This window comes from Heptranchias perlo, chromosome 24, assembly GCF_035084215.1.
Source record: "Heptranchias perlo isolate sHepPer1 chromosome 24, sHepPer1.hap1, whole genome shotgun sequence".
Taxonomy (NCBI): Eukaryota; Metazoa; Chordata; class Chondrichthyes; order Hexanchiformes; family Hexanchidae; genus Heptranchias; species Heptranchias perlo.
Genome location: NC_090348.1, coordinates 17,026,642 through 17,045,668, shown reverse-complemented (window position 1 = coordinate 17,045,668; position 19,027 = coordinate 17,026,642). Strand labels below are relative to the sequence as shown.

Here is a 19,027-nt window from a genome sequence, read left to right as displayed (position 1 = left end):
TTTACTTAAAGTGTCTATATAAACCACAAAAAAAAACATATCAGACTCCTTGCATTATCTTACCGACAATGCATCGCGATGATTCCAGATCAGAGAGATCGTATGCTTCCTGTTTGAAATGCGTGTGTAAACTCCATATTTCTTGATAGCAATGATTTTATCATCGTACGGCAGTTTTATTCTGCAAAACAAAAGTGTGGAATCAGTAACTTATTAGGAGCTAAAAGAAAGTCTGACCTAGTAAAAACACCCCTAAAGGCATTATCTACTATAAACAGGGATATACATGCAACTGATAATCTGGTTTAGTTCTATGGGTTTAGTATTATGTAATATAATCTCTCCTGACATTTGAGTAACTTTATATTACTAGTATCTATTTCAATGTATGAAATGAAAAATTAGAAAACCATCCAGCCCAGGGAGATAGGAACTTGCCAGGCCTTGAGGTTCATATGAAAGACTAACATAATCTTCATGGAAATAAATTGAAAAATAGAAAACTTGAAACTGAAGAGGGTGAATGATCCCCCTCAAGCAGAAGTTAAAAGTTTTGTAATTAAATTTGTAATTAAAACTGCAATAAATAATATGAATATAACTTACATCACATCTTTAACTGTAATTGTTCCATTCTCCATAATAACAGAGACCCCTTCAATTTGCATGTGTATGCGTTCCAGATTGCCATTTGATCCTCTGCGGATCTGTATGTTAAAATCCTCTGAGTCTGCGAGACTCTTGCACTGACGGCTCAGTATGAAGTTGCACTTTGACGTGAAATGGTAAAAATCATCCTGAAAAGTCCTGAATGCTCCTCTCCCCCATGTGTAGCAGCTCCCTGAGAGCAAGGGAGAAATAATAATCTCTGATACTATAGAGGCAATAATTTCTACTTTAATGAGGTTTAACCAGATACACAGATATTTTAATCAGTAGAATAATAGCCACTAACCAATGCTGCCATGTGGTGTTGTATCTTCCAAAGACCTGGGGACAAGTGAATGCGCAGAGCCATCCAAACCTAATTAATAAATGAGACATTTAAACTGTTGTGAATGTAAAGTACAAAAATACATTTTATTTCTAAAACTAATGTCTTCTGTTCCGAAGCAATCCAAGCGTAAACTATTTCTTCGGTGAAATTTTATTTCCCCCCCTCAATATATCCCCGTTAGAATCAGACTTAGTTCAGAGTCTTTTAATTAGGAAAGTCACAAGATTGGCTCTTGCTATTCCCTCCACATTAAATCAGCATGTGTGGACTTACTCCAATAGAAAATTTAAACCAACCAGCACAAGTGATTCTGTTGAAGTCAATGCATTAGAAATGTGAACACCCAAAGTAAATAACTGAAGGAGATGGTCTTGCTGTTGTATAAATTAGGTCTCTGTGATAATAATCTTAATGTTCCATATGAGGTCCAGTCTCCGTAGTAATCCATGATCAAACAAGAATGCACGAGAGGCCTTCAGAATATAATTAAACTAAACAGGGGAGACAATGCTGAATTGTTTACTTTGGTTAAATATCTTTTATAGTAATATTTTTTGGATCTATTGATGTCAGTCAGAACCACTGAGTATCTGTTCTAATTGGTTATTTTCTACTTTCATTATTCGTCAATCTTATTTTGCAAAACTATTCCAATTTAAATTTTCTTCCTAATCATATTGCAGCAAAAATAAAATGGAGTTCATGAGCAAAAACCCATGACCCCCTCACTGGCCCTTCAATACCAAATCCAATTGCAAGGCTCCTGCTGCTGTTCTGGCTGAGATTAGCCTCTGAGTCTCTGCGGAGTCCTATGTTTTAAGTGTTTCAGTCAAACCTCTTTAAAAGTATACACAGTTTGATACATTTATTCTAATAGATTGTCAGATTGAATGTCACAGAGAAGTGCGTGGACGTGATGAAAACAAAAGATCTAAACTGTCACTCTAGAAATTACATTTTAGCAAAAATGAAAATTAATAACCTGCTGGAAAGTTGCAGAGAATAATTTGGATATTAGTACAGCAGAGGTCTCAAAACACCAATCCTTTATTGTCAATCTTATCTCCAGATTGCACAGAATTTAATCTGAGCAGCCAAGAAACTTTACTCCCTCTTAGCAAGGTGAGGAAATTTAACCCTTAGCACACTGCATGCAGATATTCATTCCCTTGGTTGTGCTGGCTGTCTAAGGGTTAAATCTGGTTTGTATTTTCTTCAATGGGGCTTGCCAAATAAGTGCCTCGCCCCCTGGTGGGGTGAGGGGAGGGGAGGAGGTTGGGATTGTGGGGGTGACACTGAGCTGGCTTCAGAATAGCAGGTGAAGCTATCAGTGCTTCAGAGGCCAATTCACAACACAATGGCACATATTGAGAATGCCTTATCTACATTGCAGCATGAACCTGCCCCCACCTGAGGCTGATAGATCCAGGTCAGTGCATTTAACTTTGTGCACTGCCCATTAACACAGTGGAAATGCTCTCCAGTATATTAATGTAATGGAATCGAGAAATAGAAGGCATAAATCTGCTCCGGTGATGGACATTCTGATTAATTTTGGAGCATTGATTCAAGCTTAGGTTTAAAGAGAACTAAATTTGGATTCAAATCCCAAGTCAAATCCCAAGTCAAATCTGGTGAAGTGCAATGCAACAACAACACAGGAATTACAGCAATTTACTTAAATAAAAAAATGTTTTTTTATTCGTTCATGGGATGTGGGCGTCGCTGCCAAGGCCAGTATTTATTGCCCATCCCTAATTGCCCTCCGCCACGTGGAGCTACACAACACAGTGCTGCGCAACAGGCACCTGCACAAAGTAGTCGTGTAACTACACATACACCCACTGTAGGGTGACCCAATGGGTGGCATCAAGGGTGTTCATGGAGAATCTCATGAAAGGGCATTATTGCACAAGCCAGTCAAGAATGGCCAAGATGTGGCAGTAGTGGTGACAATATAATATGTAATGTGAGTTGATCAGAAATCAAATATAAGTAAAAACCATGACAAACCCTCAAATACCCTTGTGCATCCTCTTCATGCTCACGACATGTTTGCCTTACGCTTCCTACTACACATATGTGATGCATGCCCTGTGGCTGCAGCACAGGTAGTGGCAGGTTGGGTGAGGCTGACCGTGAAAGAAATGCATCAGAGGGTGAGTATGAGATAGAGCCATGAGATTGTATGAGGATTGGGTTGAGTGGTAGTGGTGGGATGAGTACTGGAGAAGTGAGTAAGTGCAGGTAAGATGAGGATGAGCTTTGAGTGGGTGTGAGGGGTGATGTGATAGAGTAGTGTTGGCAGTGCAGAAGGAGATGTGGGGTGGGGGCGGTGATGTGGCAGACGGAGTGTAGGGGAATGAGTAAGTGTACTCACTTTAGCTGACCTACTTAGGTCATTGAAGCGCTTCCTGCACTGTATGCAGGTGCATGATATGTTGGTGGTGCTGGTGACCTCCTCTGCCACCTCAAGCCAGGCCTTCCTGGTGGCAGAGGCAGGCCACTTCTTCCCGTCCGCCGGGGAGAAGATCTCTGTCCTCCCCCTCCTCCTCTCCTCATCCAGTAGGACCTGAAGTGAGGCATCATTAAACCTGGGAGTAGCCTTCCTCCTGGGCTGCTCCATGCTGTAATTTTGGCTCCTTTCTGCAGCATCAGTCAGAGGTGGACTGCCCCTTTAAATAGGGCTCCTCCAGCTGACAGCCTATGATGCGGGTGCGCAGTCCGCCCGCTGCGCAGCTTTCCAGTACGAAACCTGGAAGCCAAGGTATGTGGCTTCAATTTACTTATGATCGCGTGGGGAACCCACCGATTACCCACATGCCCAGTCGACCCCCCGCTGGCAACCTGCCTCCCTCCTAATATCGGGCCCCAAGACTGCGAATGTAGGTAGATAGGGCGGCACTTTCAACTTTGGTGGGGCTGCAAAATGGCAGAAGTGGATGGGCTACCTGTTATACACCACGTCCAATTTTCCTTTCCAGTGACTTCAATGAAAAGTAGAATCGGGCAGGGTGTGTAACAGGCGGCTGATCAGCTACCAACCATTTTACACCCCTGCTGAAGTCCAAAGTTCCTCCCATAAAAAAGGTCAATAGAATTTTGGGTTTCATAATTAAAGGCACAGAACACAAGATTAAAGGAGTAGCGATAATTTTATACAAAATATTGACTAGGCCAAAGAGAATCACATGCAGTTTTAGGTGTCCCATTATAGAAAGGAAATTAAAGCCATAGAGAGGGTACAGCATAGATTGACCAGGTTGATGTCAGGATTAGGAAACAAAGTTATGGGGAAAGCCTGTTTTAGTTGGAGCAGAGGAAGCTAAGTGGAGTTTTAGTAAAGGTTTTCTTAAATTATTAAGGGTTTTAATAGAGTGTATAGGAAAAGACGATTTCCTCTGGTTGGGGACTTAGTGGCAAGAGGTGTTCAATTTAAAACTGTCACTAAGAGAATGAGGAGAGAAATTTTGAGAAATGTCTTTAAAACAGAGAATTGTTGGATCCAGGAATGCTTTGCCACAGGGAGGGGTTGAGGCAGAAACCATTCTACCTTTTATGGGAAAATTGGATGAATATTTGAAGCAGAGAAAGATACAGGGCTATGTGGAGTGAGTTGGACTGTGGGATTAGTTTTGGATTGCTCTAGCAAAGATCCAGCACAAACATGATGAACTAAATAGCCTCCTTCTATGCTGTAAACGTCTATGATCTTATGGTTAAATAGCCCTTTGTTCAGGGCTATTTTTCAGTGGTATGCTGTTTTTTTAAATAGTCAGCTTTTTCTGGGGCTGTGTCAGCTTTTTTGAAGTTTTTCTGAGTTTCGTAGATTAACATGCGTGCAGTGGGAAATGAAGCCATCAAGTGAGTGTAAACCGGTGATAATCACTGTTAAACACCTCAACAAGTAGGAAAGAAACCTCATAATCCTAGAAATAATGTAGTGGTAACATGGTCATCCGAGCTGATTAGAAAATGGCACACTTAACCAAAAAAAAGATCAAAAAGTCTCAATTTACTGAAGTAACAGTTGACACGGTGGTGGAGAAGGTCAGGGCAGGAGCAGCTTCATTATTTTGAAACTGATTTCAAGGACCAGGAAAGAGTGGCTGGATTTCTTGACATCAAGTATTACGAAGTATTGATTGCTAAGAAGAAGTGGCAGATGGTTAGTAAATGATTTAATGACATGAAGAAGATCAGTGAAGAAAACCATCAAGCCACAAAAGCAAATCCAGGTGAACCCATATCGCTGAAGGATTTGCCACTGGCAGAGGTGAAGATGTTCTGATCTATTCAGTTTAGAAAAACTGGGAGCTGTTGCAGAGCCTCGTTTGCGAGGAACAGCTGCTGAATCTAGTAGATTCCAGCCCAATGCATGCTGCCTCCAAATGCAAAATTACTTTTGCAGAGACAGATAATGGAGTAGATTTTCGTCTTCACTGGTTTTCGTCATCATAATCGGGTGGAGTGAATCATCCGCTCATTATAGAAACTGCCTGGTTTTCATTTCATTGATTTCAGTGTGTTGTGAAAAGGAAATGAGTTGTAACACAAAATGGATTGCTCCAGCATAAAGAATTATCGTTAATGGAATAATGGGAACCTACCCTTGAGAAACAACAGCAGGAACAGAATATTGTTTGACCCAGGGATAAGAAGCATTTCAAAACCACATGAACTCATATCCACATTAGGGGACCCAAGTGGAACCAGGGAAATATCCTCAATCTCCATATAGAGTTAGTATTATGAGCTGTTACAAGTTTAGAGTCTTGTCTTAGATATCCTCTCAGGTACAACAGTGCTTATTACTCCCGTAAGCATCTTGCATTTGGAGGTGTGCCTGTACTCCAAAATACCTAACTATATGATGGCATAACCCTGGGGTGTAACAACAGTTCGCCATTATGATCTGAACTGGACATTCACATCTTTCACGTGCACTTCTTCAATTTCTTAGAAGGCAAACTGAGAAAACACTTTGTGAGACAAGGTCAGATATGAAGCCTGATGTTCGGAGTCCCTGCCACACCTCCTTTATGTGATGGATCTTGTAAGGGGCAGGCTGAGGCTCCATCCCCACAAGGCCATCGCAGAACTTTTAGTGCAGGCCAGGACTTGGTCTAATTGGATCCGGCCTTCTTTCTATTCATTCTGGCAGATTCCAGCTGAAATTATGCCAGGAGTCTGCTGGCAATGCAATGAATTTTCAGAGCCAGTATTACACTGTATGGGTCTCACATTAGTTGCAGTCTAGTGAAAAGCCAAGCCAAATTCCAGCAAAGTAGATACTTAAACGTACGTAAATTTTAAACAACCCATTGTTCAATTATAATTCAGACCAATAGAAATTCCAGTTCTAGAGCGTAATTTATTTATAAATGTAATCAAAAAGGTAAAAGATTTAAATATAAAAATACAATACAATCTCTAACTTTTTAATTTTAAATTGAATTGACCACCTCAATTATTTTTTTGCTCTTTAATTTGTGCAAAAATACGGTCTTAAAAGTCATGCTTCAGTAGTTTCCCTGAGCAAATAAAATAGTCAATCATTCAGTGAACCCAGCTGAAATCCTTTTAAATTTAAAATTTCACATTCTTTCTTCCTTTTTTACAAAATGCCTTTTTACACAAGTTTACACCAAAAGCACAGAACAAGAAAACATGATTTAGTAAAAATTTATCCAAAAAATGGTTCCATTAAGTATAGCAAGGATATGTTAACAATCTTTATAATGATTGAGAACATTTGAAATACATTGAAAACACCATAAAAACATACTTGAAAAATGAAAATATTGTAAACTTTGGATACTATAAAGGACCTACATAAAAGCATAATTAAAAGCTTGATTAATGTTCCATAAATGAGAAGTGGTTTATTATAGACTATAAACATATATTTGATTAAACTATGGCATTGATCTGTAAAATTATAGTATGAGGCACACTTTAAGCATTTTTTATCAATCCATTTGTATCTTTTTAAATACATTCATATTTCGCTATCACTTTAGGACAAGATATGTGAATCTCAGAACGTGCACACACAACCTCTTCAACAAAGTTAATGCATGTTCCTGAATATACCAGATGGGAAAACATACAGCACCGAAACCAAATATATGAACCAAGTAAATTTCTAGTAAAAAAAAGTTAGGGTCTTGATTTCAGCTTGGTAAATTCCTTAAGTAAATTGATGCTTTTACAAAATAATTTATATTTTAACAAAAATATTATGCAATGTTAAAATTGCTTAAAATATCACATATATAATCGCAAATATACACTTACCTGATATCAACAAACACCCACGTGCAGCGGATTTTTCTTTGCTGCAACCCAAAAATTAGTATTCTTACCTTTGAATAGAGGCAGAACCACAATAGCAAGTAATAAAGAGTATTTCATTGCATTAGCTCAAGACTGAGAGAAAAATTGCTATTCCAATGACTTGTTCTCATTAACAGAGTTTCCTTACTGCAGCCATTTATATTCTTTCATTCATTAGTCTTATTTGAATAGAATGAGGAAGTTGAAAAAAAATTAAGGTTTGCTAACTTCAGGGAATATTTCCACTTTACAGGTACTTTAATGTGGTCAATTAATCATGTACCTAAAATAAACAGTTTAAAAAAATTTCAAATGAACCAAAAGCTTTAAAGGTGCATAGTTTAATCAATAAATACTTAGGGTCTGATTTCCTTATGGCCGTATTGTGGATTCCTACAGGAATTACTATCACCAACGGAAAATTTAGCCAATGACCAGGAGATAGCTGATATATTTCTAGCCCAGTCACTGATTACATTTCTTGGGGAAAATCACATTTTCCCCTCAGTCAATTAAGACTGCAAGCATCTATATTTAGATTTACTAGAATGGTTCCAGGCATGAAGGACTTCAGTTATGTGGATAGACTGGAGAAGCTGGAATTGTTCTCCTTAGAGCAGAGAAGGTTGAGAGGAGACTTGATAGACGCATTCAAAATCATGAAGGGTCGAGACAGAATGGATGGAGAGAAACTGTTCCCGTTGGTGAAAGGTTCAAGAACCAGAGGACATAGATTTAAGATGATTGACAAAAGAACCAAGGGCAACATGAGGAAAAACGTTTTTACACAGCAAGTGGATATGATCTGGAATGCACTGCCTGAGGGAACGGTGGAGGCAGACTCAATCATGGCTTTCGAAAGGGAATTGGACAAGTACTTGAAGGGAAAAAATTTGCAGGGCTATGGGAAAAGGCAGGGGAGTGGGACTAGCTGGATTGCTCTTGCAGAGAGCCGGCACAGGCTCAACGGGCTGAATGGCCTCCTTCTGTGCTGTAACCATTCCACGATTCTACATAGATTCTCATGTTCAACTGCACACAGAAATCAGATTTATCCAATGTGTGTATTGTGTCCTACTGGCTTACATAGTTGCCTAAGTTCTATATTCAGTTTGACTGCAATACCAACCATAACCAGAAATCATTCACACGGAGCAGAACATCAGAACAGGTAAGAGTCTGTCTTCTAATTGTTCATTTTTGGGAAGTATTTTTATTGGGGAATTATTCTGAAAATGCCTTTTACAGATTCTAATTGTTTTTAAGTGCATCTTTAAGAAAGATTTTTGTCTGTAACAATGGGCCAAATCAGCTCGAATATAATTTGCGCCTTACCTTGTTGGAAGTACGAGCTGATAACGGCGCGGTGAGGTCAACAGGCATCTGGGACCTCAGTGAACAATGGGACCTACAGTCTATCTCCTTAACCAATGAGATTTAAGAATTGAGAAAGAAACAGAGGAATGACGGAGAAAGAGAGTGAATTTGAGTCCAACCAGATGCTTCCTCTCACCCTTACACATTGCCACTGTTGCAAGCCACCCACCCACAACTCACAGGCCACACACACTGGCAGATATTCAACCATGACAGGCACATCACCCAGTCACACGTCCCGCTTTCTTGCAGGAGAAAGTGGCGCATAACAGGAGGCAGCAATGGCATTTAGCCCCTCGAGCCTGTTCTGCCATTCAGTGAGATCATGGTTGATCTCTGACCTAACTCCATAAACCTGCCTTAGCCCCATATCCCTTAATACCCTTGGTTCACAAAAATCTATCAATCTCAGACTGAAAATTCACAAGTGAGCTAGCATCAACTGATGTTTGCAGAAAAGCGTTCAAAACTTCTCCCATCCTTTGAGCGTAGAAGCATTTCCTCACTTCACTCCTGCATGTCCTGGCTCTAAATGTTATGTTATGTCCCCTAGTCCTAGTATTCAAGTATAGGAGACCTCCAAAAACAGCTACAAATGCATCAGCAGTCAAAAGCAATAATCCAGCCACTAAACTGTAAATCCTGCATGGTCCTTTTAAATTGCGCTGGTGTGGGTCCTGTAAGCACTGTAAGACATGTTTAAATGGTTGCGGTTAAGACAATGTGTTGAGTGGAGTGTTAAGTCCCAAAATGGTGTCAATCACTTTATATCAGCGTTGCACTCTGATCAAAAGCATTTTCTCCCTACTTTACAAGATGCCGACATTCGTTAAACCCTTTACCAAGATGGCGTCTGGCGCATTTCACAGTAGAAGCATGCGTGCACATCCAAGGTGCCATCTTGGATCTCTGGTAGGCCGCGTAGCACCGAAACAATGGGCGCTAGATGGCCGAATTTAACGCCCAGTAAGTTTTAAAAAACTGCACCTCCTGCAAAGCAGAATGGAGCAGTGTTTGTTCTCAGTAATATAACATTACATCCACAATACTGTACAATTGTTTTCCACTACCCTGGTAACATTGTTGAGTGCTCAACTTTTCTAACTGTTTCATTGCATCACATGAAAAAAACCCTCTGTGGCTATGCCCAATAATACAGATGTATTTGTGAAATTTGCAATCCAAATGATATGTTACATAGAAAAGAGCTACAGGATGAATTGCTTCAACTTGACAAATTAGTCAGGATATTGATGATAAAAAAAGGACCACTTGGGAAACACATACATACAGAAACTCATCAAAAACAGACCTCATGTTGTATTGCCAAGCTGAGATCATGTGTGATTTTTTAATTAAGTGGAAACAAAAACAGTGACGGCCAAGGAAGGAAAGACAGGACAGAGAAGTGGTCAATACTAACTTTTTTCCCAAATGAGAAAACCTTCTCTAATACCCAGAACAAACATTTGGATTGTAAACACCTTGAAAGTTAAATTGCATTGACTATATAACTGGTGGTCTTAAAATACATGATGTACCGAATGCATTAACATTTTTACGTGCTGAAGTAGTACAGTGCAGCATCCAAATTGATAAAATACAGATGTTAAATGTTAGAATGTAACAACAGTGGTGAGATAGATAAATGGTAACATTGTGAGAGTCATATTGAAAAACACCATTTAGACCAGATTTTGCTGAAAAAATAACGGCTTCTAAACGACGCACGGCGTTATTAATGCGCAAATCGGCCAGCAACTTACAGCGAGGATTACGAATCGCCACAAGTTGCTGGCTGATTTGCGCCACTTCGCCGTCAGCTGCACAAGCTCCGCCTAGTTGTACCAAGTCTCGAGCGGTATAATAAGCGGTTCACGTAGGGGACCACGGGACGCTGCTCAAAAAACGGCCACAGAACCTTTTCAAAGTTATATGTTTTGCGGAGGCAGAAGGAGCAGGATGTTCCTCCAGGCTCCATAAAAATACAGTGGGCCGCTGCTGGTGCAGGCACACCCTGACTCAGCTTCACTTCCCCCTGCACTCCTAGGTCCTGCCTGTATGCGGGCTCAGTGTCGGACTCATCAGGCCCGGAGAGTTGATTTAAATGAGGCCCGATGCCAAATTTGGCTTGTCCTCAGGCCAGCACGGACTAGTGCACCAACCAATTGCTCCGCCGACTTGCCGCCTGTTTGGGGCATAAGTTGAATTTCTTCCCCCCTCTGCGTCAACCTTTATATTCTGTACTTGGATTGATTGTTGAAAATAACCTGCGCTGTGGGTTTTCAGCCAACCAAAGGCTTATATTTGGAATTTGGCTTCTGCCTTCAAAATGTAGAAACAAGTAGCAAAAATGCTCAGAGAAACTCCTGTCTCCCTGCGCTGGGCACTTTTTTTGTGTCTACTTCATGCGATGTTATACCAAATTAAGCATTGCTATTACTGTAATCGAGCTACTCAGATATCAGAGTTGGGTTTATTACTGTAATATTAACCCTATGTTGGTATGCCTTGCCTGCATTCATTCCTCGTTTCCTCTTATTCTCTTTTCTTTCATCTTCTGTTGTTTATTTGATTTTAACTTTAATGTTACATTTTTGTCCCTACTCCAACCATTTTTTGCTAATTGAACTGTAATTTTTGTTCACCTTTGTTCTTCTATCTCCCCATTCCTACCATCCATTTTGGAGGTGGGAGCAACTTTAAGGCAATTCATTAGCTGACAAACACCTTTAAAGGCCTAGATTATAGAGATTGACAGCAGATAGCATGATAAGCATGATTAGCATGATAAGCATGTTCAAACTGCAATGTGCTTGCCATCGACTAGTAAGTTCATCTGCAGCATTGGGAAGGTTAAAAACTTTTCTGATGTCTGGAAGACTTCTCTGATTGCCCTGGGAATTCCGCCATTTTTTCCCTTAAAAAACCTCAGTGTAACTTACGCCAGCTGAGAGCTGGCACGAGTCCTGCTGTTGCCCCAGGATCGTCCCCGAAACTTTGACTTGCCGAAGGTGATCGACCCTGCAATAAAAAGTGCCTGTCGCTCCCAATTTTGTTTAGGATCAGTGTCTGAGGCAGCCAGCATTTGGAAGTCCTGTACTTCTATTGTCAGACGAGGGATGCCAGAATTTCCAGTCAAATTTTTTCAAATCTATACCTATTTTGTAGTATAGGGTTAATATTACTTTAATAAAGTTACTCCTTTACATTTAACTATTACTGTAATTTTGGGGTGTCTTTTAACGTCTTGATGTACGAGCTATAAATATTTAAAAAAATATCTGCCCAGGGTGTTTGGACTTACTTAGGCCAGCAGCCTAAAAGTTAAAAGTGCTTTGTTTTTAGTTAAGGCCGACAGCACAAATCGTCCGTGTGGTTTTGAAGATGCTGAAATGTTCAAGCTATCTTGGAAATTTGGTTGACTTTTGTGGTGATGATGTTGCAATCGAGTGAATGGCCATCTAATGTTGGGGGTGGGAGTATACATTTGTGGTATTGTGAATTGTTTCACAAACAGACATAAAGTGTTGGGCGGGCGTTTCAGGCGTGATGCCCGTTTTGTGCCGACTTTTGACGCTAACGGAATTTCTCGGCCCATGTCACTTGAAGTGGCAATGTTTTTGATTTTACCTACAGTCCCACAAACTGAAAGGGCACAATAAACTCAGTGGAGGCAGGGCATCTAGTGATGGATCCTTATTTATATTCCATTGAGAATTTGTTTGATCTAACTGGAGGTCCTGGCACATGTGCTGTGAAGATCCTTTAGGGAATCTGGTTCCATTTGTACATAAATTGTTCCTACTTTACCACTGTTCACTTCTCACTCAGCACAAAATGCTTATAGGGATGGCCTGGGTGGTTTTGAAACGTTTTTGTGTCGGGGGCACCTGAAAATGTTGGCGCACTCCTGTCCTAACTTCTTAAAGATAGTGTGAGCTATCCAAAGGAAACCAGTGTTAACATTCCAGAAAATGCTTTATTAGTTCACAGCAACAAAATGAACATGACAATACCTTGACACTATTGAGATAAGATTCTCTCTCTTCCTCTCTAGATTGATTCATTGGCTGATGTAGCCAAAATATCAGATGCAACACCAATTACATTTTCAAAGATTCAGAAGTTTCAACTACATCACTGAGTAGGACATATTTTAATTTAAAAAATGAATAACTAAAAAATCCTCTGCTGCTGTTGCTCCAACTATATAGTTTTTTTTATTCGTTCATGGCTGTGAGCATTGCTGGCAAGGCTGTATTTATTGCCCAACACAATTTGCCCTTGAGAAGATGGTGGTGAGCCGCCTTCTTGAACTGCTGCAGTCAGGGTGGTGAAGGTTCTCCCACAGTCCTGTTAGGTAAGGAATTCCAGGATATTAACCCAGCGACGATGAAGGATATATTTCCAAGTCAGGATGATGTTTGACTTGGAGGGGAACGTGCAGGTGGTGTTGTTCCCATGTGCCTGCTGCCCTTGTCCTTCTAGGTGGCAGAGGTCACGGGTTTGGGAGGTGCTGTCGAAGAAGCCTTGGCGAGTTGCTGCAGTGCATCTTGTAGGTGTTACACACTGCAGCCACGGTGCACCGCTGGTGGAGGGAGTGAATGTTTAAGGTAGCAGATGTGGTGCCAATCAAGCGAGATGCTTTGTCCTGGATGGTGTCGAGATTCTAGAGCGTTGTTGGAGCTGCGCTCATCCAGGCAAGTGGTGAGTATTCCATCACACTCCTGACTTGTGCCTTGTAGATGGTGGAAAAGCTTTGGGATGTCAGGAGGTGAGTCACTCATCGCAGAATACCCAGCCTCTGACCTGCTCTTGTAGCCACAGTATTTGTATGGCTGGTCCAGTTTAGTTTCTGGTCAGTGGTGACCCCAGGATGTTGATGGTAGTGGATTCGGCGATGGTAATGCTGTTGAATGTCAAGAGGAGGTGGTTAGACTCTCTCTTGTTGGAAATGGTCATTGCCTGGCACTTGTCTGGCACGAATGTTACTTGCCACTTATCAGCCCAAGCCTGGATGTTGTCCAGGCCGTGCTGCATGTGGGCACGGACTGCTTCATTATTTGAGGGGTTGCGAATGGAACTGAACACTATGCAGTCATCAGCGAACATCCCCATTTCTGAACTTATGATGGAGGGAAGGTCATTGATGAAGCAGCTGAAGATGGTTGGGTCTAGGACACTGCCCTGAGGAACTCCTGCAGCAATGCCCTGGGGCTGAGATGATTGGCCACCAACAACCACTACTATCTTCCTTTGTGCTAGGTATCCAGCCACTGGAGAGTTTTCCCCCTGATTCCATTGACTTCAATTTTATTAGGGCTCCTTAATGCCACACTTGGTCAAATGCTGCCTTGATGTCAAGGGCAGTCACTCTCACCTCATCTCTGGAGTTCAGCTCTTTTGTCCATGTTTGGGCCAAGGCTGTAATGAGGTCTGGAGCTGAGTGGTCCTGGTAGAATCCAAACTGAGCATCGGTGAGCAGGTTATTGATGAGTAAGTGCTGCTTGATAGCACTGTCGATGACACCTTCCATCACTTTGCTGATGATTGAGAGTAGACTGATAGAGCGATAATTGACCAGATTGGATTTGTCCTGCTTTTTGTGGACAGGACATACCTGAGCAATTTTCCACTTTGTCGGGTAGATGCCAGTGTTGTAGCTGTTCTAGAACAGCTTGGCTAGAGGCGCAGCTAGTTCTGGAGTACAATTCCTCAGTACTACCGCCAGGATGTTGTTGGGGCCCACAGTCTTTGCAGTATCCAGTGCACTCAGCCATTTCTTGATATCACATGGAGTGAATTGAATTGGCTGAAGACTGGCTTCTGTGATGGTGGTCATCTCGGGATGTAATATATTTGGATTTTCAAAAAGCCTTCAGTAAGGTACTACATCATAGACTCTTGGCTAAGGTCAGAGTGTGTGGAGTCAGGGGACAGGTAGCAGAATGGATAGCAAGTTGGCTGCAAAATAGAAAACAGAGAGTAAGGGTTAAGGGTAGCTACTCAGACTGGCAAAAGGTGGGAAGTGGTATTCCACAAGGATCAGTGCTGGAACCACTGTTGTTCACAATTTACATTAACGATTTGGATTCAGGAATTGTAAGTACAATTTCAAAATTTGTGGACGATACCAAATTGGACGTGTAGTTAATACAAAGGAAGAATGCGTCAAAATGCAAGAGGACATCAATAAACTTGCAGAATGGACGTGTAATTGGCAAATGAATTTCAATATAGATAAGTGTGAGGTGGTGCATTTTGGTAGGAACTATAAGGAGGCCATATACTGCTTGGATAATAAGAGTCTAAACACGATAGAGGAGCAAAGGGATCTAGGGATACAGATACACAAATCACTAAAAGTAGCGACACAGGTTAATAAGGCCAAAGAAAAGGCAAATCAGACACTGGGGTTCTTTTCTAGAGGGATAAAATTGAAAAGCAAAGAAGTTGTGTTAAACTTGTATAGAACCTTGGTTAGACCACACTTGGAGTACTGTGCACAGTTCTGGTCTCCATATTATAAAAAGGATATAGAGACAGTGGAGAGGTGCAAAGAAGATTCACAAGGATGGTACCAGAACTGAGAAGATATCCGAATCAGGATTTTAAATCAGGTTACTCACAGGTGGAGGATTATACACTCTTATTAAAAATACTTATTGTTTCTAATAAACTCATTGCAAATAAAAAAATTATACTCGATTAAGCTGCCCAATTGCACTGGTTCACGAATGATTCTATGTTTATGATTATGCAAATACATTTTAGTGGAAACTCGAACTGTAACATAACTGGCGCAATTTTCGAGCACAATTTGTGCCCAATTGTCGATTGCACCAAAAGCGGAAACTCTACCCCATTATTTAAAGAAATGTCAGGAGTTCACCCAGTGTCCTGGCCAACATTCCCACTTCAATCAACACCACCATAAACAAATCAAATGTTCATTCAACTCATTGCTCTTTGTGGGTCATTGCTGTGTACACAATTGCTTCACATTTGCCGAGATAACAACAGTGACTGCATTTCATAAAAATAATTCAATAAGTACGATATCGTTAGTGACGTGATAGGGTGCTACATAAATGCAAGTTCTTTTCTTTCTTAGCTTTTGTTAGCCTAACGTTTTCTGGCACTTTAAAGGGCTATGTTACCAGTGCTATCATTTGTACTTAAATCATGTTTTATTACCACCAACAGAATGGAGTCAACATGTTTAATTTTATTCATGACAAAATTGTGATACAAAAGTGGATGCTTAATCATTCAGTTTTGGGCACCGAACCACAGGAAAGATATATTGACACAAGTCAAAAGCAAAATACCGTGGATGCTAGAAATCTGAAATAGAAGCAGAAAATGCTGGAAAGTCAGCAAGTCAGGCAGCATCTCTGGAAAAAGAAACAGAATTAACATTTCAGGTCGATGACCTTTCCTCAGAACTGGAAGAAGTTAAAGATTAAACTGTTTTTAAGCAAGAGCAGAGCCTGGGGAGGGGGAGGGGGAGGAAAGAACAAAAGGGAAAGTCTCTGATTGGGTGGAGGGCAAGAGTGATTAAATGACAAAAGGGACGATGATGCAAGGCCAGGAGGGTGAAAATGGGACAAGTAAAGAAACAAAAGATGGGTCTAGAGGAGCTGTAAATGGCAACAGCAGAACCATTACCAGCATTTGCTGTCCAAAAAAAAAGGGAGCAATGATTATGAGCTGAAGTTTTTGAAATCATTGTTGAGTCCAGAAGGTTGTAAAGTGCCTAATTGAAAGGTGCTGTTCCTCGAGCTTCCTTTGATCTTCATTAGGACAATGTGGGAGTGGGACGAAGAATTAAAATGGCAAGCAACCGGCAGGTCAGGGTCACGCTTGCAGACTGAGCGGAGGTGTTCAGCTAAGTGATCACCCAATCTGTGTTTGGTCTCCCCAGTGTAGAAGAGACCACATTGTGAGCAGCGAATACAGTATACTAAATTGAAAGAACCAGAAGTAAACCGCTATTTCAATTGGAAGGAGTGTTTGGGCCCTGGATGGTGAAATGGGAGGATATAAAAGGGCAGGTGTTGCAGCCCCTGCCCCTGCATGGAAAGGCTCTGGGGAGGAGAGCGGGCGTTGGCTGTGATGGGAGAGTGGACCAGGGTGTCAGGGAGGGAGCGGTTCCTTTGGAATGCTGAAAGAGGAGGGGAGGGGAAGATGTGTTTGTGGTGGGATCGCGCTGGAGGTGGTGGAAATGGTGGAGGATGATACGTTGAATGTGGAGGCTGGTGGGATGGAAGGTGAAGACAAGGCGGATCCTATCATGATTCTGGGAGGGAGGGGAAGGGGTGAGGGTGGAAGTGCGGGAAATAGGACGGACAGATCTATTGAGCTTGGAAGGGGTACAGTGCAAATTCACCAGAATGACACCAGGACTTAAAGGGTTAAATTATGAGGACAGTTTGCATAAACTTTGTTTGTATTCCCTTGAGTTTAGAAGATTGAGGGGTGAACTAATCAAGGTGTTTCAAATGATAAAGGGATTTGATAGGGTAGAGAGAGATAAACTATTTCTTCTGGTGGAAGAATCCAGAACAAGAGGGCATAATCTGAAAATTAGAGCGAGGCCATTTAGAAGTGAAATCAAATTTTCACACAAAGGATAGTGGAAATTTGGAACATGCTCCCCCTAAAGACTTTGGATGCTGGTTCAATTGAAATTTTCAAGACTGAGATCAATAGATTTTTGTTAGGTAAAGGTAACAAGGGATATGGAACAAAGGCGATTAAATTGAGTTGAGGTACAGATCAGCCATGATCTAATTGAATGGTGAAACAAGCTTGTGGGGCTGAACGACCTAATCCTATTCCTAGGTTACTATGATTGGGCCTTTTTTTGTTAAGTGTTTGTCATTGCTTGGCACTTCTGAGGCAAGAATGTTACTTGCCACTTGTCAGCCCAAGCCTGAATGTTGTCCAGGTCCTGCTGTAGGCCACAACACACTCCTTCGTTATTAGAGGAATTATGAATGGAGCTGAACACTGAAATTGTCAGTGAACAGCCGTGCTCCTGAACTATTAACAGAAGAAAGCTCCTTGATAAAACAACTGAAGATGTTTAGGTCAAGGATGCTGCTCAACTGGCAATTATGTCCTAGGGCTGCAATGATTGGCCTCAGACAACCACAATCATTATCCTGCATGTCGAGTATGACTACAACCACTGGAAAGTTTTCCCCTTGCCTTCTCTTGATCTTTGTTTAGCTTGGGCTGCTTGGTACCATACTCAGTCAAACACTGGCCTTATGTTGAGGTCAGTTACACTCACGTCTCCCTTAACATTTAGCTCTTGCTTCTATGTTTGAATCAAGGCTGTGATGAGGTCTGGAGTCGAGTGGTGTGGAACCAGAACTCAACAGCAGCAGCGTGTAGGTTATTAGTGAGCACTTGATGCACTGTTGATAATTCCTTTCATCACTTTGCTGATGATTGGGAGAAGGCTGATAAAACAGTAATGTGTCAGGTTAAATTTGTCCCGCATTTTGTGCATAGTTCATATCTGGGCAAGTTTCCACGTTGTCCCGCATTTTGTGCATAGTTCATATCTGGGCAAGTTTCCACGTTGTCAGGTCGATGCAAGTGTGATAATTGTACTGTAATAGCTTGGCTAGAGGGGCAGTTGGTTCTGGTGTGCAGGCCATCAGCACTACAACTGAGATGTTGTCAGGATCCATGGTACTTGTTGTGTTCAATGCACTCAGACACTTCTTAATGTCACATGAAGTGATGTAAATTGACCAGGCATTAGTATCTATGAAGGTGGGGACCTTGGAAGGAGGCCAAGTAAGATCATCCACTCAGCGCTTCAGGCTGAAGAGATTTGCAAACAGTTCAGCCTTCATTCTTGCACTCACTTGCTGGGTTCCATCATGATTGAGGACGGGGATATTCATGGAGTCTCCTCCTCCCATTAGTTGCCTGATTGCCCACCACCATTCTCAACTGGATATGGTAGAGCTTGACAGCTTTGCTCTGACCCATTAGTTGTGGCACCGCTTAGCTCAGTGCATGGCGAAGTACTTCTTGTGTTTAGCCCTCTGTTGCAGTTTCAATTAATAGGAGAAATTGTCCAATTGTGCTAACTGTGCTAATTATTTTAACTGTAGCACTGAACTGCAGTGCTTAAAAGGAACACCCTTAAGCAACATTCTGATATCTTGACATATATTTGTCAATTATTAAAATGTGCAAGTTATCCAAAGAGAACAATGGCAAGGGAAAGGGAATAAACAGAGCCAAATTCCTCCTTTCAGTGAGTTGGCAATGCTAGGACATCCT

General features: G+C 41.4%; 1 protein-coding gene across 1 annotated transcript in view; it reads right to left on the bottom strand.

Moving 5' to 3' along the window:
• Positions 1–19,027, bottom strand: part of LOC137341480 (mucin-2-like) — a 336,358-nt gene that overhangs the window by 64,254 nt on the left and 253,077 nt on the right. Inside the window, 2 exon segments of the mRNA XM_068004585.1 lie at positions 64–181; positions 607–770. Of these exon segments, the coding sequence (XP_067860686.1) occupies positions 64–181; positions 607–770 (282 nt within the window).